Below are 21,854 nucleotides of genomic sequence, written 5' to 3' on the forward strand. Positions count from 1 at the left end.
TCAGGGTGATACTCAGTGAGGAGTATTACTAGAGCACAGTCCTCACTAAGAGGGAGTGGTTATTTGGGGTAGCATCGGATGTGCTCTAGCCACGAAATTTGGTGGAGAGGTTGGGGCATATGAGATCTCCAATACCCAGAAAGGATTTGGGCAAATTCTAAACAATTCAGGAGATATTAAAATAATTAATATTTTTAATGCAGACCCTAAGTCTAAACTTAGGGAAAATAAAATATTAATGTATATTAATATGAATCTATGTTAGAATGGTCCAAAAGACATGGATCAAGCCAGATCCAATCTTAGCCATTGATTAGGGACTTAATCTCGGCCGTTGATTTATCAACGAGGAAAGTATAAGAGGAGGCTTGAGGGTCACTTGGAGAACACACTGAGGGAGACCAGTCAGTTCAATTTCTGGAGCGGGGTTTGCTGAGAAATTGAACCAATGGTCTGGAGAGCAGTCAGGAGGCAACAAGTACAGAACAGAGAGACAGGAGATCAGCACAGAGGCAGAAGAGGCAGACGCAGAGCCAGAGGAAGCCACACAGAGGCAGCAGAGACTGCGCAAAGCCAAAAGGGCCTGCATCATCCACGCAGAGGCTGCAGGAGTGACGCAGAAGGCCAGAGAGGCTGCGCAGAGCTTCAGTAGGCTGACGCAAAGGTTAGTAGGGCCTATGCTGGAAATTTGTCTATCTATGGGTAAGCCAGTTTGACACCCTATTGTACTAGAAAATTGTTGAATAATAAAATCCTCCCTTGTTGCACCAGTTTTCTCACATTGGGTTTTTCTGGGGACATTTGTCCAAAATAACTGTGTCAATGTGTGCATATGTTTGTTTCTGTATTACGGTGTGATATCTGCAGCAGTATTTATTTTAATGTTTGTTGAAATAATTTCATGAATAACTTATGATGAAATAAGTAGGAAAAGTAAATCAGTTGTTGCAGTGATAGAATTTTCACACCTAAATTTCCCTAAAATTTGAGGGTACTCCCACACTTCCTCCCTGTGCGTCTCCCCACACCCGCGTCCCTTGGTCCCAGAATCTTGGTAAAACATTAAAAACCCTAATAGGTCATCAAACAAATTAATAATTGATGATAGTATTGTCAATTCAATAAAGCAAACCTTTGATCCTTTCCAATCCATTCTTGTCATGATCTACTTTGGATGACAGCTCCCTAATTGGGAGGCTTTCACAATCCAAAAGTTATTGATGAAGAAGGTGGCGAAACAAATCATTGACTTTGTCCCTATTATATCATTTTGCCTTCCTTAGTCTTGAATATGATTGACTAGATATCCTATTGCATGCTACGCGTCTTTTGAACCTTCAATTACAGAATCGAATCTTCCTCCAACCCCTTAAGTGCAATCACTACAAAATTCTCCAGTAACATAACTACTTGCCCTTCATCCTCCTCACCCAACATAGATGGTTCTATCAGGGGGCTAATTTCCACATTCACTACCAAAGCCATCTACATATATGATGGTAACACATTCAAAAATTATTTTTGCAACCTTGTTCAACAATGTCAAAAGGTCCATAACTTAGTCACTTCAGCTTTTTGGATGTTCCTTGCAATCTTTCCTTACTAACATACAACCAAAAGCGGTCTTCAACTTGCAACTTCTGATATTTCTAATATCGATCATAATGAACCTTATACTAAAGTTACTCCCCAAAACCTACACTTCAAATGTTACAAAGTCCCTTAACCAAGACCATAGGGGAATTTGAGAAGGTTTCCATTGTCACTATTACCCACCCACATGTATGGGTAACGCTAGGGAAAAAGATCCCCTATAATGCACCTTGCTAGCCAGTCGCCCTACCATGATCCCTAGGTAGCCAGCCTCAAATGCCACTCATGCACTCTCTAGACAATGCATTCATTCATCTATTTTGCTCTTCCAATGAAGGTGGTGATATGTTGAGAAGGTATTTTAACGATTTTTCTATTCAAGTGTTTTCATTTAATATTCAAAAGGATCCTAGTATGAATCACAGGTTGAATTTTGATGATATATCTACTGGTTATACACATATTCCCTTGCTTCACATTGGTGGTTATCACTTCCCCCTAGTCCAATGTGACCTTCCTTAGGGCCTTTCTTTCATTATCTAAAGGGGCACAAATAGGAGGCTCTAATGATGGTAGCGTTCCATGTTCGCCATACTTAACATTTGCCATCATTTCCCCTCCTTCATTGTCCCATCATTTGATTGATTGTTTCTATCACTTGTGTTGGTTCACTGTTAACCTTGTCCTATAAGAAGAAGGGGTTGTGTATACTCGAGGTTGATGAAGTTGTAAGAAAAGAAAGAATGTAAGACAAATATCAAAACAAAAAATAATGGCGAGGGACGTAAAGCAAGAAAAAGACAAATTATATCTTGACGTCTACCCCCCTCTCTTATATAACTCCTCGTCCCCAAGAATATCCATGCATATAACGCTTCTCAAAGGAAATAGAACTCTCTATGAACATCCCAGCCCCAATGAAGCAATAACCTACTCATCATTAAAAGGGTTATCTCATTATCAAATGTCAATTAATGAAGCTTGCTAAACAAGCTATGTAAAGAAAAGAATAAGGCAAATATGCGGGTTTTGAAATACGAAGGAGAGGAAGATAACTCAGGAAAGCTAAGCACTTCCTCTACAAAGGCACTCATGGACAATGGTTTCATAGAACCTAGCATAAGACTATGAATCCATTCATGAAAAAAACCTCAACAACTGACACCTATCACATACACCTTGTGAAAATTCAATTACACGAATCACCACTACAGTAACTGATTTATTTTACCTACTTATTCTTCAATAAGTTATTTACGAAATCCCTTCAGTAAATATTAAAATAAATTCTACTATAGATATCACACCATTATATAGAAAGAAATACATGCACAAGAATCAAAACACATCAACACAATAATTTTTGGACAATTGTCCCCGGAAAAACACAATGCGGGAAAACCGGTGTAGCAGAGGATTTTATTAATCAGCTTTTCTTGAGTACAACTAGGGTGCCAAACTGGCTCACCCAACAAAGATAAATTCTTCAGCGCCTCCCTAGGCTCAGCGTCAGTCCAGCTAGCCTCTGTGTAGCTCCCAGAGCCTCTGCATCAGCACTCTGCCTCTCTGTGTCACCCACACAGGCCCTCCAATGACTGCGCAATCCTGCTGCCTCTGCATCTTCCTGAGTGGCTCTGCGTCTGCCTCTCTGATCTCTGCCTGGTCCTCCGGCACTGTCCCTGCCTCTCTGTTACGTACTCACTACCTCTTGCTGCAATCCAGTCTTCTAGTTCGAGTTTCTCAGCAAGCCCCGCTCCAGAAATCGAACTAACTGGTCTCCCTCAGTGTATCTCCAACTGACCCTCAAGTCTTCTCTTATACTTTTCCTGTTGATGAATCAACGGTCGAGATTAAGTCCCTAATCAATGGCTAAGATTAAAATAGACTTGATCTTCGTCTCTTAGAAGCTTCTCATCCTGATCTTTATTAATACCCATTAATATTTTTATTTTCCTAGGTTTAGACTTAGGAATCCTTTCAAAATATTAATTATTTTAATAACTCTTCATCCGGATGGAATTTTCCAAAACGATTTCTGGGTCTTGGAGATCTCATGTGCTTTAGCCTCTCCACCAATTTTCATGGCTAGAGCACATCCGATGCTACCCCAAATCAACACTCCCTCTTAGCGAGGAATGTGCTCTAGTAATACTCCACCACTGAGCATCACCCTAATTATACGGCACTGGTTCTTGTGCTGATGTTTGGCCTTCCTACCCAACATCCTCTGCATTGTTGCATCCTGTACTGTTGCCCATGGCTCTAACACTGCCACTGCCACTGCTACATTTGTACTGCAACTCTCTCTGCATTCGTGTTGTTGTTGGTCCTTCCTCCCAACACCGCATCTGCACTACAACTCCCTCTGCATCCGTGGTGTTGTTGTTCCTTCTTTCCAACACTGCATCTGCATTGCAACATCATACCCATTTCTGCTACTGAAATGGATTCTTTATCATCCCTATCTTCTCCCTGAAATAAGCAAACTTTGTTCTTCCAAGAGCCTTGGTAAGGATGTTTGCCACCTGTTCTCCTGTAGGAGTGTGGCTCAACTCAACTGTACAGCTCCTCGTTGGACACAGTCCCTGACAAAGTGACACCCAATATCAATGTGCTTTGACCAATCATGAAATACTAGATTCTCAGAGAGCTTGATGCAACTCTGATTATCATACATGATTCTGGTCGCTTCCATCCTTCTTCTGAATAGGTTCACAAGCAGTTTTCTAATCCATATGGCTTCGCACGAAGCTGTGCTAGCGGCCATCTATTCTGCTTCAGCTAAGCTCAAAGCTACGGATTTTTGTTTCCTACTGCAGTAGGAGGTCATTCTCGATCCAATGTTGAAATAGTACCCAAAGTTACTTTTCCGATCCACTGAACTTTCAGCCCAATCTGCATCAGTAAATCCACTCAATCTGATATCCTTACTCCTGGTGTACAAGAGTCCATAGTCGATTGTTCCCTTTATATATCTGAGAACATGTTTGGTTGTTGCCCAATGCACCCTCTTCGATTCCACCATGAACTGACTGAGGGTGTTAACAGCATAACAAATGTCTGGCCTGGTATTGAGCAAATACATTAGCAACCCTACGAGCTGCGTGTATAAGGTGGGATCAACATCCTTATCTTCTAATGCATCAATTTTCTTCCAGTTGGTGATCATTGGAGTAGCCATAGGCCTACAGTCCTGCATCCTGTATCTCTTCAGAATTTCTGTAGCATATATCCCTTGTCCAAGGAAGATCTCCCCCTTCTGCTGCCAAACTTCCAACCACAGGAAATAGTGCATCTGCCCCAAATCCTTCATGTCGAATTTTGTGGCTAGATTCTTCTTGCAGTCCTTGATGAGCCTGGATGATCATGTCAGGAAGAGATCATCCACATATAATACTAGGATTAGAGGCTCATTCTCTACAACCAGATAGTAGAGATTTGGATCTCCGTCACTCTTGACGAACCCCATCTTTTGCAAGTAGCCATCAATTTGACCATACCATGCTCTAGGTCCTTGTTTGAGCCCATACAAGGGTTTCTTTAATCTGCATACACGAGACTTCTTCTCATCTATCTCAAAGCCTTTTGGTTGTTCAATGTATACTTTCTCTTCTATTACCTTGTTCAAGAATGTCGTTTTGACATCCATCTTATGAATCTCCCATCCCATCTGAGTTGCAAGAGATATCATGGTTCTAATAGATGTATACCTGGCTACTGGGGCGAAGGTCTCTTCATAGTCAATTCCTTCCTTCTGAGCATACCCCTTAGCCACAAACCTGGCTTTTTATTTTTCCACATTGTCATCTGCAGAGTATTTAATCTTGTAGATCCATCTTGAACCTACCATCGATATGTCTTGAGGCCTAGGCACTACTTCCCAAACATCGTTCACCATTATAGAGTTGTATTCCTCTACCATCGCATCCATCCAAACTTGATGTTGAGCAGCCTCCTAAAACTAGAAGGCTCCCCATCCTGAGCTACTAAGGCTTGATATCTATCTGTTTGTTTTCGCTCCCTTTTATTGTTTCTCAGTGCAACGATGAAATCTTCTGCATAATGCAGAATCGGTCGAAGCTCCCGGCTCGTTCTTCCTCTAGTAGCAGGTGCATCTGTTATCTCCTCCTCTTCCTGTGATTCTTCTTGTTCTGAGGGAGAATTCTTAGCTTCCGTTGGTTGAAGTGGTTTGACCAACGGCTCATCTTTTGACTACTCCCTGGAACGCATTTCTCGAGATTTTCTGAAGACCCTATCTTCCATAAACTTCACATCTCGTCAAACTACTACCTTCCTGCTCCCTGGAAGATAGATTCTATATGCCTTAGCATTCTCGTTATATCCCACTAGATATCCTTTCTCTGCAGCTTGATCTAACTTCTTCCTTTTCTCCTCGGGTATACGACAATATGTTAAACTCCCAAATATCCTAAAATGGCTGACTTCAGGTGTCTTCCCGGTGAAGACTTTCTTTGGAGTAATCTTGCCCAATGCCCTATGAGGAGTTCTATTTTAGACATAGACTGTCGTGTTGCATGCTTCTGCCCATAGGAATTTTGGCATATCCTGATCATACATCATGGCCCTAGTTGCTTCCACGATAGTCCTGTTCTTCCTCTCTACTACTCCATTCTGCTCTGGATTGTAAGGAGCTGTCCACTCTCTTCTGATGCCCTCCCTAATGCAAAAATCAGTGAAGTCCTTATCGACATATTCTCCACCATTGTCTGAGCACAAAACTTTTATTTTCTTCCCTGTTAGATTCTCCACTAGAGCCTTGAACTCTTTGAATCAACAGAAAACCTCATCCTTGGTTTTCAAAAAATAAATCCAAGTTTTCTTGGAGTGGTCATCAATGAAGGTGACGAAGTACTTGGCACCACTAAAAGCTATAATGGACATTGATCCACAGATATCTGAGTGTATCAATCTTAGTACACTCTTGGCCCTATTTTTACTTCTAGGAAATGTTGCTTTCGCATACTTGCCCAGATGACATCCTCTGCATACATAATCTCGTTCGGTACTGAGATCTGGAACTCCTGTTACAGTTTTCTTGAGAATTCTCAGAGCCCCATGGTGCAAATGTCCCATTCTTTTGTGCCATAATTCATTCAAATCCTTGTCTCCATTACTGCCTATCAGTGCCATTGGTGACTCTAGCTGTAACCTGTACAACCTGTTACTTATGATTCCGATCTGCACTTTCTTTTTCCAACTCAGGTGTTTGACGTATACTTTCTCCTTAATGAAGAAAATGGCATAGCCCTTACCTTGAAGTTGTGATATGGAAAGTAAGTTCATCCCCAGTCCTGGCACATGCAGCACATTGGTAGCACGGAACCGCTCTCCCGTTTCTGTTTGAAAACCTATGGTACCCTCCCTACTGGAGTACACTTTGCCTTATTCCCCATGGTGATATGAAAATTCATCCTTTCCTCCTGATAATCTGAGAAACATTCCCGGATTCCTATCATATGCCAGGAGGCTCCATTGTCTATATACCATACCTATGATGATGCAGAGCTTGTCACACAAGCAACTTCTTCTTCCAATCTGGAAGCGAACATAGAGAAATCGAAATTATTATTTCTTGTGCAAGTTTTTGAAAATTTGCACGAGTCTCCTGACGTAGATGCCTCTATACCATGATCTCGACTCATAAATGATTTTCCCTTCCTGTCTATGATTTCTTGCTCTGATACCACGTGAAAATTCGATTACCCAAATCACCACTGCAGCAACTGATTTATTTTACCTACTTATTCTTCAATAAGTTATTTACGAAATCCCTTCAATAAATATTAAAATAAATTCTAATGCAAATATCACACCATTATACAGAAAGAAATACATGCACAAGAATCAAAACACATCAACACAGTAATTTTTGGACAATTGTCCTCGGAAAAACCCAATGCGGGAAAACCAGTGCAGCAGAGGAGGATTTTATTAATCAGCGTTTCTTGAGTACAACTAGGGTGCCAAACTGGCTCACCCAACAAAGATAAATTCTTTGGCGCCTCCCCTAGGCTCAGCGTTAGTCCAGCTAGCCTCTGTGCAGCTCCCAAACCCTCTGCGTCAGCACTCTGCCTCTCTGCATCAGCACTTGGCCTCTCTGCATCACCCACGCAGGCCCTCCAGTGACTGCGCAGTCCTGCTGCCTCTGCGTCTTCCTAAGTGGCTTTGCGTCTGCCTCTCTGATCTCTTTCTGGTCCTCCGCCACTGTCCCTGCCTCTCTGTTACGTACTCGCTACATCTTGCTGCAATCCAGTCTTCTAGTTCAATTTTCTCAGCAAACCCTCTTCCAGAAATCAAACTGATTGGTCTCCCTCAGTGTATCTCCAACTGACCCTCAAGTGTTCTCTTATACTTTTCTTGTAGATGAATCAACGGCCGAGATTAAGTCCCTAATCAACGGCTAAGATTAAAATAGACTTGATCTTCGTCTCTTAGAAGCTTCTCATCCTTATCTTTATTAATACCTATTAATATTTTTATTTTCCTAAGTTTAGACTTGGGAACCCTTTAAAAATATTAATTATTTTAATAACTCTTCATCTGGATGGAATTTTCCAAAATGATTTCTGGGTCTTGGAGACCTCATGTACTTTAGCCTCTCCACCAATTTTCATGGCTAGAGCACATCCGATGCTACCCCAAATCAACACACCTATCTTTTGAAAGGGCCAGCCTAGGAATTGTTCATCCCCTTAGGGTTGGAAGCACCTAATAGGGCCACGTAATAACCCTCCCATACTTGAGCATGGTAACTTGTATGAAGAAATTTGATGGCTTGAACATTTAAAATAGCCCACTTTGATACTCTTTATGGTTCTTGCACCCATGATGTTGGTCTCACTTGATTCTTTGAATATGTGTGATATACATTACTTCTAGCTATAGCCTACATCCCTTGAGGGATTGTATGACACTTCTCCAACAGTTCAGAGAGGACATCTAACCATTGTGAGGATGACACACAACACTTTGATAGAGGATGTTGATGACACCCTCTCCCACCTATATAACATTGGGCATTATCTATCAGAGCTAGGATGTTACCTCGAGAGAAGATGTACCCTTGTGATGGTAGGACAAGCCCAGGCTAGCATTGCACCTACTTGATGGGTGTTACCTTGCTCTTGAGGATGATGATGATGCTATTTGATGCTTTGGATGATGACATGGGTACCTTTATGAATGACATTGGGCTTGAGGATGTTTGCTTCATGATTAGGCATCCATTTGATGAGGATACATGACTTTTAGGATGAGATGCAACACTTGGAGCCATTTATTGGACATTTCATTGAGAGACACACCTTCTGGGGGATGACATCACCCATGGAGGACATCTACCTCACACATGTGGGTTAATGAGGCAAAATTCCATGTTATTTGGTTGATATAGCTATCTTTGGGGGTTGGCTTGTGACCCATCCATCTTGTAATTACAGATTACTATTATTTTAGGGCTTTTCAAATAAATTTAGGGAAAATCGACCTAGGAGCTCCTATATAAATAGGAGGTTGATTCACCCCAGGATTCATTGTTACACTTGGACAAGAATTCACACTTGCACATTGTCTTTTCTCTCTTACACAATATGGAGCACTAGCTAAGCGAATTGTTCTTAGCAAATATTTTCATGAATGCTTCTCTCTCTTGGTTGATTATTAGTGAATCTTTAATGATATGTGCTATGCAAATGTAAGCTATATTCTTCCATCTTGTTCTTGTTAATGAATTAGGGTTTCTTAAAATTTCCACTAAGATTTTGTTGATGTTTTATGGCTCTAGAATCTCCTTGTACAAGATTTTCAACAAGTTTCTCTTGAGGGCCTAGGTTTAGATCCCTCCCTTTGAATCGCCAAAAAGATAGGAGGATGCTAGGGTTAACAAAATGAAGGACACTAGTTTGTCTCCTCTTGATCTCCTTGAAACCACAACCATCTCTTTTCTTCCAGAGATTTTTACTCCTAGACCCCAATAGCCCTAGATTGAGAAAGGCACCAGTCTTATCTCTTGTGCCAATTCTTTAAAACCTTATATATTTTCTTATTTTATTTGTTCTATGGTAATTTAGGGTTTCTTTACAGCAAAATCATACATTTCAGCATTATTTGTGGCTTTGTTTGCAATTGATTGGCAAAGCAAGATTATGAATTTACATTCACTTTTCAGCCATAATTTAGGGCTGACATCTAGGTTTTACTGTGCTGTTATATTTATTTATAACACAGGATATTTGTCGTAATTTACTCACTCATTACTCATTTCTTAGCACTAATTTTATGTTTCTTTTTTATAGATTTTGGGCTTTTTCTTATTGTTGTTATAAACAAATTGTTTGCTGCATTTTTTGGTTTAAAAACCCTAGTTTATGACAGCCAAGTATAGTTTCTTTGTTGTTTGTGTTTGGGAACTTATTTGAGCCTCTATTGGTTGACCAAAGACCCTAGGTTGAGCCATAGGAGCCCTTGAACTCACATTATTGGAATTATACTCTAATTCACCCAAAACCCTAATTGTGATATCCTTACTCCTAGGTAAATCTTGTTGAACCAATTCAAGAGAGCATGTATTTAAACCTTGCCATTCTATTCTTATCATGATCTGTTTTGGATCACTTCTTCATCCAACAGCAAGCACTTGGAGCCGTGAGACTCTTTTCCATGCACCCTATCCCAAAGCATTGTATTTCTCTTCAATGTAGAAATAGTTGAAATAGTAGCGCTTAGAGCTTATATATTAGCTTTGCTGCTTTTACATGAATGGCCTCCCAAAATTAGCTTTGCTTTATGCTTATATAAGAGTGGCCTCCCACTCCCACTATTTATTGTTGCTTATGCACTAGGCAACCCCATTAACCTACTTTGGTCATGTGTTGGACATTGATAAAATTCTTTGATCTTCTCCTTATATTTTTTCTTCCAAGGAAAACACCTAGCATAAACTCCCCTTCCAGTATTTCCCCATGATATATGGAAGCTTAATGGGGTAAATCGTTGGCCCTAATTATGAAGCCTAACCTCAAGGGGACCAAGAAATTCAAACTCATGACCTCCCCAACATTGGAGAAGAGATATAACATCTTGCTCATGATCGCTTCTGCCACCCCTTGAGGCTTTATCTTATACTTATCTGATCTCAGTCTATAATTGTGTTTTGTAATCATTATAGTTTGTGCTTTATAGAGACACCTTTCACTAGTAATGATGGCATAAAAGGGGACCTCATCAGCCAATTGAGCATGGTTTAAGGCACAGTTTGGTGGCACTATTATGATGACATCCTCTAACCCTTGAAAGAATAAAACAATTTCCAAATGTCGAAGATGGGATTTAGATAGCCAATCCTATCCTTTCCCATACTTGAGAAAGAAGATTAATTTAGCATGGTATCATCCTTTATTTTTTACCCAAAGTAATGTCCTTACCCACCAAAAAGACTGGTATGTAATATGTGAGTATGCAAGATACAGATAAAAATGAGAAATTCTAACAAAAACAAGCATTCATCTATGAATTAATTGTAGATAACATTGATTACATGTAAAGAAATAAAAGATATGACTACTATAATCTATCTATGAATGCACTACGTACAGCATTTGTATATCCAACAACTGCGACAATAGGAAGGCCACGACCATGTCCACTGCCATGCCTCTTACGTGCTGCCCGCTGCAAGGCTCGTGTCCTATGCACTTCTTGTAGTTCTGATAATAGTTGAATCCTCCTCTCATGAATCCTATAGAATGAAGAAATAAGCATGGTTTAGAAATTTGCAAATTATATCTAGAAGCATATGAAAAAAAAAAGATAAAGCACTTAATTATGGGTAAGTATCAATAGAAAATCTATAATAATAGGCCATAAAAGCATAAATTGTAAATCAATAAAAATCATTAATAATGGTTAAGATTCAATGAAGAGATTTTATGACAACCTGAACCTGTCGTCATAGCTACCAATAGAATATCAACATACTTATTGTCTTGAGACTATGTTACCTTTAGTGAATATCAACATACTTTGTATTAAGTCTTGAGACTATGTTACCTTTAGTGAATATTAGGCTCATACCCTATGAAGATATAAGAGCCTTCTTTTCTGTGCCTGTAAACCTAAATCTTCATCAATTTTCTTAGCCAGTGCGCACCATTTACCTTTTTCTACAATTTCTCCTCATTTCACTGGTGGCCTTTGATACGGTTATATACATGTTTATGAGGTTGTCCTATTGTTGTATCCTTCTTTACTTCATTTTACCCTAGCTTTAGCTTTGGCATTTTCTAGGAGTTATGTTTGCGCTCCCACATTGTTCTCGTACTGGATGTATCCTTCAGTCCCATTGACTTACTTTTGTCGTCATTTGTTGGACATTAATAAAATTATCTTTATCTTTATCTAATTCACTTTTTATGCATTTCTTCAGAAATACAGTTTGATATATGCATCAAGATTATTCTCCAGTAAATTTCAAGCTTCCAAGAGAAATCTGAATGAAACCGAGCACTCTCCTTGACTTTAATGGCACTTTTTGACAACCTTAAGTTGAATTTGCTATTGTAATTGCATCCTTGTCAATTTTTCCTTCTGGACCAAAATATAGAATCTATCGATAAAGTGGTGTTCAAGAATATTTCAAATAAATTTATTAAATATATAGAGGAATACAAAAGTAAAATAATATAGAAAACAGAATAAGGAAGCCTTAATTATAGGACCCTGGGATGGATTGATCAAAGATGATTCATAATGTGATCTAGCATATATTACAAATTTACAATTTAAATTAATGATTAATCATGTCAAAATTCCAGGATCACACATCCATATAGGTAATGGTGGAGGAATAAAGAATAACTATGTTATCAAAATTGAAGTGATACATCTTACACAGTGTATCATCTCTTGCATTACAAATTTATATCACCCTAAGTATAAAAAAAGTAAACCAAGAACAAAAATGAAAATCGAAGAGAGAGACTCTCCTTAGATAATAAAATTTAGTAAGTACATGTCTTTTATAATAAGGGAATGACAAAAACCCTAAGTTCATAAAACCTAGATGCATGAACCCTAAAATGACAAATATTAGTAAACATTAATACAACACTAAAGCATGATTTAGGCTAAGTACACAAGTGACTTTATTAATATGCCTATGTCTATAGTCTAGATGACCATCATTAACTAAATAACTCTAACATCCCCCCTTAATGGTCATTCTAGAGAGCACACAAAGTTTGTCTCTAAATTTTACAAATATATATGGGCCAAAAGACTCGGTGACACTATCTACAGTCTAGTCTTGAGTTGGGCAATATTTCATCCTAACTTATCCACCTACAAGTTGTTGAAAGAAATGGTAGATCAATATGTTTCGTATGTACATGGAACAAAAAATACAATAAAATAACATAAGATAATTTTATTAATGTCCAACAAATGACCGCAAAAGGTTCTTTTCCAACTTGAGAACTCCCTAGTTATCACCAAAAAATGTGGCAAGCTCATACTGATGAACATGGAAATCTACAGTCATTCTTCTAACCCAAACCAATTCAAATAGCTATCACACGCATGCCTCATATGCATGCTAATATCCCTATGCTCCCTTTAATTCGAGATGGACCATTACAGACACCCCTCCTTCAGGAAACTTCATCTCGAAGTTATGGTTTATATAGTAAATTAGTAATTATTTAACTATTAATATAATCACATAAGGATTACGTCCCGTGATTAAATTTTCATTTAATGTGAAGACACTTTAAAAATCTGTGTTTTGAACATTTATAGGTTTACAACTTTAATAGTCATGCCTTGCCCCAATCGAGTTCCCAAACTATTCTAAAATCAACCTATCCTTCCTAATCTCTTCTGCTCCCATCCTATCCGTCCTCTATCGGGATATGCCATGGCGTCAGCTATACTAATCTAACCATTCATAAACCTCAATGGTGACATCGTCGACTATATCAACCTAATTTCCCAGTAGGTATCCGGTAGTTATCATCACACATCTAGGGGAGCGTGACTCGCACAGTCCTCCCATGACTCCAGGTTTTGGAGGATAAACAGTGGGCAACACCGCCACCCCTCCTTGTAGGACCAGGGTCAACACCCTACTATTCTTGGATTTTTTCCATCACGTGGTTGGTTTGGTAATGATACTATCTACAATGTAAACACTTGTCCACACATTATAACATTTGCATCAATATTTTTGAAGCCAATTGTATTCAATAATAGTTTTTGTGCATTCCAAATATGTTGCTATCTACGATATTGATCTTTGTGTTCATATAACGTATTTGGCTATGTCTAGCCCATATATCTGTAAGTTAGTTTTCATATTAAGTAGACAGATGTAGTCATTCTCTTATTTTCCTCTCACCATTCATGTTGATACGTAGAATAAAAATTATAGACATCACATCCATAACATAATTCATAATTCATATTAGTATCATGTACCAGCAACGTTAAGCAAATAACATACCTCATGTTGGTATCCATGTACCATCAATGTTAAGCAAATAATTTTAAATCTTATAGAATAGTTCCAAACGTTAGTTTAAGTATCCAGCCAAAATAAAGTAAAGATATACAAAATAAGGTTTTATGTCAAAATCAAAACTAGTCGGGCTATTTCTGGCATATGGTCTCTATGTCTTCCCAGGTAGCCGATCCAGCATGATACTTGTCCCACTGGACCTTAACTTGGTCTATCAAGCAATTCATGAGTTGTCGAACCCTACATTCCAGTGTACGTAATGGTTCGACCGAAGCGGTTCACTCGTCCGATACCTGCAGTTCCTTCCATTAAAGGTTATGTGATTTGTCAATTATACAATGTCTTAGTACAGATACATGTAAAACATGTGAACTTTATGCAAGTAGGGTGGTAGTACAAGACGACAGGCGACAAGTTCAACTTTTTCCAGAACTTTAAATGGTCCAATAAACCGGGGCAACAATTTTGTTCCTTTTCCAAACTGGATAGTGTTTTTGTTTGGTCTAATGTGGATGAAAACCTAATCCCCTACTTCATAATTCCTATATGTCATGTAAGTATCAGCATAAGTTTTTTGTCTATCTTGTGCCTCCTTTAACCGTTGTCTAATTTGTTTTACCTTTTCTTCCATCTCTTAAATTAATTATGGTTTCACTATCACTCGATCCTCTAACCTATCCCAACTTAACAGTGTTCTGCAAGGTCTGTCATATAATGCTTCAAATGGAGGCATTCCGATTAAACAATGGGAACTATTATTGTATTCAAATTCAACCAAGGGCAAGTACTTTTCCCAGTGTGTTTGTTGATCCATAAAGTATATCCTCAACATATCTTCTATTACTTGGCTCACCCCTTTTGTCTGTCCATTAGTCTCAGGATGATAAGTTGCACTTAAATTTAGTTGAGTTCCAAAGGCTAACTGCATACAAATCCAGAACCTTGAAGTAAATCGTGTATCCCTATCTAATATGATCTTCTTAGGAACTCCATGAAATCTAATGATTTCATTTATAGATGCTCTAGCTATGCCAAAGTATCTCTTACGAGAATCAAATGAGTGTTTTTCGTTAGTTTATCCACCACAACTAGAATGGCATTGCGCCTTTGTGGGGTAAGAGGTAGGCCGACGATAAAATCCATAGAAATTACTTTCCATTTGGTCATAGAAATGTCGTGAGGTTGCAGGAGACCTGTTGGGTGATGATGGTCATCCTTCACTTACTGACATTCAAGACAATTTGCAACAAATTGGACAATATCGCGCTTCATTCCTGCCCAGAAGAAGAGTTTCCTTGTATCAGCATACATTTTCTTTACACCAGGATGTGCACAATACAGTGCCCTGTGGATTTCCTTAAGGATGGTGTTTCAGATATCTCCACTATCAAGGATATACATCCTTCAATGGAATCGTAACAGCCCATCATCTTCTAGTTCATATCCCTCAAACTTAGGTTCTTTTGGGCCTTTACTATCAAGCCTAGCTCTTACTTTTAAATACCAACAATCTTCCAAGAGATGTTCTAGCACTCGCTCTCTCAAGTCTACCTTGATAGGTATAAGGGAAAAGATCCTTGGTCTTCTACTTGTTAGAGGCAAAGGTGTGCAGCAATCAAATAAACAATATACACAGCAAATAACCATACACAGGAGACAGCAGATTAACGTGGTTCACCCAACCAATCTGGGCTACGTCCACCAAACATAGGCATCGGCAATCTTTATTATCAAACAGGAGATTACAAAATAATCAATTTCCTCACAAACTCTCACCCAAAAAACAATCCGTATGGATACCTGTTTTATAGCTAGGAGAATCTAACTGCCTCATAAATCCTCTCACATCAAATATAGGATGCATTAACTCTCTCCCAACAACCTGGAGCTAATCTAGCAACAAATTCCTATTGTTGTCACACATTAGAGATTTTTGCCTATTTTGTGAAACAGAAAATCTCAACAATCTCCACCTTGACAACAATTAGCCTGATACCCTGTTTGTTTATTATTTTTATCTTTTCTGCAAGCCAAGAGAAGCCAAACACCAATGTAGCTTCTCTAACAAAACTGGTTTCGTGAACATGTCTGCACAATTCTCCTTTGTATGCACCTTTTCAAGAGAGACTCCCCTTTCAATGATAACCTGTCTTACAAAATGGTACTTGATCGGTATATGCTTTGATTTACTATGATAGGCCGGATTCTTAGCCAAATGTATTGCACTTTGACTGTCACAAAATAACTTGATGTTGTCCTGCAGCCTACCAAACTCACCAAACAAACCTTTCAACCAAACCGCTTCTTTGCAAGCATGAGAAGCAGCAATGTATTCTGCTTCAGTAGTGGATAAAGCAACAATATTCTGCAACTTTGACATCCAACTAATTGCTCCACCTGCAAGAGTAAAGACATACCCTGATGTTGACCTTCTCTTATCCAAATCACCTGCAAAATCGCAATCAACATATCCGCAAACAAATTCATTACTCTTATTGTAAGTGATACAATAACTACTTGTGCCTCTCAAATACCGAAGCACCCATTTCACTGTTGACCAGTGTTCTTTACCCGGATCTGCCATATACCTGCTAACAACCCCAACTGCATGTGAAATATCTGGTTGCTTACACACCATCACATACATTAAACACCCTACTACATTAGCATATGGAATTCGAGACATAAATTCCTTTTCTTCATCTGAATTAGGACATAAACTCGAAGAAAGCTTGAAATGGTAAGCGAAAGGGACTGACACAGGCTTCACATTATTCATACCAAACCTCAAAAGTATTTTCTCAATATACTTTTGTTGTGATAGCCATAGCTTACCATTGCTCCTGTCTCTGAAAAATCTCCATGCCCAAAATCTGTCTTGCTGCTCCTAGATCTTTCATATCAAATGTCCTTGCCATCTGAGCCTTCAACCTGTTGATTTCTTCTATGCTTTTGCTTGCTAAAAGCATATCGTCAACATACAATACTAAGATAATGAATATGCCATTATTAAATTGCTTAAAATAAACACAATGATAATATTCACTTCTAACATATTTCTGACTCAACATGAAAGAATCGAACTTCTTATACCACTGCCGAGGCGACTGCTTCAGGCCATATAATGACTTCTTGAGCCTGCAGACAAATTTCTCATTGCGATGTTGAACAAACCCTTCTGGTTGTTCCATATAAATTTCGTCATCTAAGTCTCCATGTAGAAATGCAGTCTTAACATCTAACTGCTGCAACTCTAAATCAAGCAAAGCCACTAATGCTAACACAATTCTAATTGAAACTATTTTAACAACTGGTGAAAAAATCTCATGAAAGTCAATGCCGGCTTTCTGAGAAAACCCTTTTGCAACCAGCCTCGCTTTGTACCTGTCTTCCATATCATTCACACCCCGTTTCAGCTTGAAAACCCATTTACACCCCACAGTTTTCCTGTCTTTCGGAAGCTCAACCAGATCCCATGTGCCATTCTTACCTAAGGCCATCATTTCGTCCTTCATGGCTGCTTTCCACTTATCACTTTTCGAACCTTCTATTGCTTCCTGATAGCACAGAGGTTCATCGTCATTAGTAGTAAATGCAACTGAAGTAACATAATCATCATACCTTCTCGGTGGCCGTTTGATTCTTGTCGACCGCCTTAAGGATGTTTCTGGCGCTTCCTCGATTGGTTGTCTACCATCTGTAGGAACTTCTTGACGATCAGTATCTGAGACCTGTTCATGATCTATACCTGAACCCTGTTCATGTTCTGATTCTGAAACCTGTTCATGACTAGTATCTGAACTATGGTCATCATGACTATCATTAGAAATGCTATCAAACTGAATGTGCTGAAAGTCGGATACATCATCCTGTTTCAATCTACTATCTACATCTAACTGTACAAGAGAGGATTCATTAAACTTTACATCTCTGTTGATTATGATTTTGCGGGTAGTAGGATCCCACAATCTATATCCCTTTGTTCCAACACCATACCCAACAAAGATATACCTTATAGACTTTGGATCTAATTTAGTTCGTTGATGTTTAGGCACTAGAGCATATGCATCACAACCAAACACTCTGAGTTTAGAATAGTCACAAGGGTGACCTTTCCATACCTCTTGGGGAATCTTGCAGCCTATCGCCATCGATGGAGATCGATTTATCACATAACAAGTTGTTGCCACCGCTTCCGTCCACAACTCCTTTTGCAACCCAGCGTTACTCAGCATACTCCTTGCTCTCTCTAGAAGAGTCCTATTCATGCATTCAGCAACTCCATTTTGCTGAGGAGTATAAATCGTGGTCTTATGTCTCTCGATCCCTGCATCCTTGCAATAGCTGTCAAACTCCTTGGAAGTAAACTCACCACCATTGTCAGTTCTTAAACATTTTATTGTTCTACCAGTGTTGTTTTCTACCAATGCTCTAAACTGCTTGAAAACTGAAAAAACATCAGACTTCCTTTTCAACATGTAGACCCACACTTTCCTAGAAAAGTCATCAATAAATGATACAAAATAAGACGAGCCACCATATGAGGTTGTAGGGGCTGGTCCCCAAACATCTGAATGGATATAGTCAAGTATTCCTTTACTAGTATGTTTGCCTGTTTTAAACTTTTGTTTACTTTGTTTTCCAAACAGACAATGCTTACAAAAATCTAACTTTCCAGACTTTAGATTTGGAAGTAACTTGCGATCAGCCAAAATTTTTAACCCTCTTTCACTCATATGCCCCAATCTTTGATGCCATAAGTGAATGGAACTACTGTCATGTTCAGACACCGTAGACACATGATCTGACCCTGTACTTCCTTCTAACTGAAATAGATTTCCTACCTTCTTAGCTTTCATAACTAGTAAAATACCTTTGTAAATTTTCATTACTCCACCTTGAATTACAGTTTTATATCCATTTGAATCAAGTGCTCCTAATGAAATCAATTTTTTCCTTAAATCTGGTACATGCCTCACATCAGTTAACATTTTAGTTGTCCCATCAAACATTTGCAGTTGTATACTCCCAATTCCCACAATATTACATGTTACATCATTACCCATGTACACAACACCATCATCAATTGATTTATATGTCTTAAACCAGTCTTTATGAATACACATGTGGTTTGATGCACCGGAATCTAACAACCAATGTTTACCATGATTTGACACATTAACTAATAATAATTCATCACTCATACCTGAACCTGATGCCGAACCTGTATCTATCGTATTTGCCTCCTTCTTCTCTGTCGAAGAATCTGCTTTAGAAGTTTGCTGTTGTCGCTTCCAGCAGTCCTTTAAATGTCCTGATTTGCCACAAAACCAACACTTTACCTTACTTTTCTTCCCTTTTGACTTTGAACGTGAATCGCTCGGCCTACTAGAGCGTCTTTCTTTCGAACGACCTCTAACCATCATAGCTTCTGATGTAGAGGTTTCTGAATGCGACCTTCTCCTTGTTTCTTCCGATAATAAAGATGCAACTACATCATCAAACTCAATAGTTTCTGATGAACTAAGACTTATAGAAGTAACAAAATGATCCCATGACTCGGGCAACGAGCACAATAAAGTAATAGCTTTATCCTTGGATTGAATTTTTACTTCTATACTTTGTAATTGCACCAGAAGAGTATTAAAAGCATTTAAATGATCAGCAATCGATGTACCTTCCTTCATTCGCAAACTATACAACTGTCGCTTCAGGAGAATCCTATTGGTTAAGGATTTGGTCATGTACAGTTTCTCCAGTTTCGTCCACAAACCAGCAGCTGTTGTCTCCGACACGATATTAAACAGGACATCATCCGCCAGACACAGTCGAATAGCACTTATTGCTCTTTCATCCATCTCGGCCCACTCATTATCTGTGATGTTGTAAGGCTGTTTGGATTTTCCCAACAACGCCTTTGCCACACCATGTTGGACAAGCAAATCGTACATCTTCACCTTCCAGATCTCGAAATTATTTTTGCCATTAAACTTCTCAATTTCAAACCGGGCACTCTGAGTTTTCGCCATTTTGTATCAACCAAAAAACACAATAATCTCCAAAACCAACTATTAAATAAAAGAAGTTAATCTCAAAAAACGCCTATGCCTTACTGCCTTTGTATTCATGAACTCTCAAACAAGTTGAGTCGAATCTATCAATTTCAAGACTGAGGTTATTGTATGGTAATAGATTCAGCAATTTAAATTTGACTCAACAGTAATACGATTATGCCATATATATAATGTTGCCAACATTTATAATTACGCATCAGCACAAATTTGAGGCGAACCAGTTATCATACGCACCAGTTATCACACGCAATCATGCGCACCAGTTATCACACGCAACCATACGCACCAGTTATCACACGCAATCATACGCACCAACAGCACCAGCACGCAATGAATAAACCAGCAATTCAGCAGCACCAGCACGCAATGAATAAACCAGCCCTCACGCACACGCAGGTCCACACAGGTCTCCACGCAGGTTTAGAAAATACCTTCCACTGCACCATTCAACGCACCAGTACTCCGGGACTCCACGCAGCAAAGGGACATGGCCAGCACGCAATACCACCGCACCACCAGCAATCAACTCCACGCAGGTTGTCTGGTCTGTTGGCCTCCACGCATCCGCAGTTGGTTTACGCCCAACGCACCAACAATCACAGCAATCAATTGAACATACGCACCAGCAAGCACATACGCACCAGTGTATACTGATTTGATTTGCCCAGCGTAATACCTCCACGCACCAGCGCTCCAGCAACACACCACCAGCAATCAACTGCGCACCAGCAGGTAAGGGAGTATGCGCTCCACCTCCATGCAAGCTTCTGCAGGCTCACACGACGCCTCCAACATGCTCTGATACCATTTGTTAGAGGCAAAGGTGTGCAGCAAACAAATAAACAATATACACAGCAAATAACCATACACAGGAGACAGCAGATTAACGTGGTTCACCCAACCAATCTGGGCTACGTCCACCAAACATAGGCATCGGCAATCTTTATTATCAAACAGGAGATTACAAAATAATCAATTTCCTCACAAACTCTCACCCAAAAAACAATCTGTATGGATACCTGTTTTATAGCTAGGAGAATCTAACTGCCTCATAAATCCTCTCACATCAAATATAGGATGCATTAACTCTCTCCCAACAACCTGGAGCTAATCTAGCAACAATTTCCTATTGTTGTCACACATTAGAGATTTTTGCCTATTTTGTGAAACAGAAAATCTCAACACTACTTAGAGAATCTGTCACTACATTCTCCTTCCCATTAACGTACGAAATTCCAAAGTCATACTCACTTAAGAATTCACTCCATCACCTTTGCCTAGCATTCAAGTCTCTTTGGGTAAATAAGTATTGCAAACTTTGGCGGTCACTTTTGAACACAAAGCTTCTCCCTACCAGGTAGTGTCTCCATATCTTTAAAGCTAGTATTACAGTGGCCAACTCTAAATCATGTGTGGCATAGATTTTTTCATGAGGCTTCAACTTCCTTGAGGCATACACTATTACTCCTTTGTCTTGCATTAATATTGCACCTGATCCTTGCTTGGATACATTGATACATATAGTAAAGTCTTTGTCCATGTCAGGTACTCACAAGAGACTAGTGCAGTGGTCAATAATCTTTTAAGCTCAAAGAATGCAATGCGACATTCCTCGGTCCACTCGTACCTAACTCTTTTACACTGAAGGGTTGTGA

General features: G+C 39.2%; 1 protein-coding gene across 2 annotated transcripts in view; it reads right to left on the minus strand.

Moving 5' to 3' along the window:
- Positions 1 to 21,854, minus strand: part of LOC149224963 (GTP-binding protein, HflX) — a 311,472-nt gene that overhangs the window by 147,106 nt on the left and 142,512 nt on the right. For both annotated transcript variants that reach the window (XM_089386362.1, XM_089386363.1), the window contains exon 7: positions 11,206 to 11,350. In XM_089386362.1, coding sequence (XP_089242488.1) covers positions 11,206 to 11,350 — 145 coding nt within the window. The remainder of the gene's footprint in view (positions 1 to 11,205; positions 11,351 to 21,854) is intronic.

This window comes from Pinus tabuliformis, chromosome Q (genome assembly GCF_031772625.1).
Source record: "Pinus tabuliformis cultivar Carrire ecotype Pingquan chromosome Q, CPIR1, whole genome shotgun sequence".
NCBI classification, from domain to species: Eukaryota; Viridiplantae; Streptophyta; class Pinopsida; order Pinales; family Pinaceae; genus Pinus; species Pinus tabuliformis.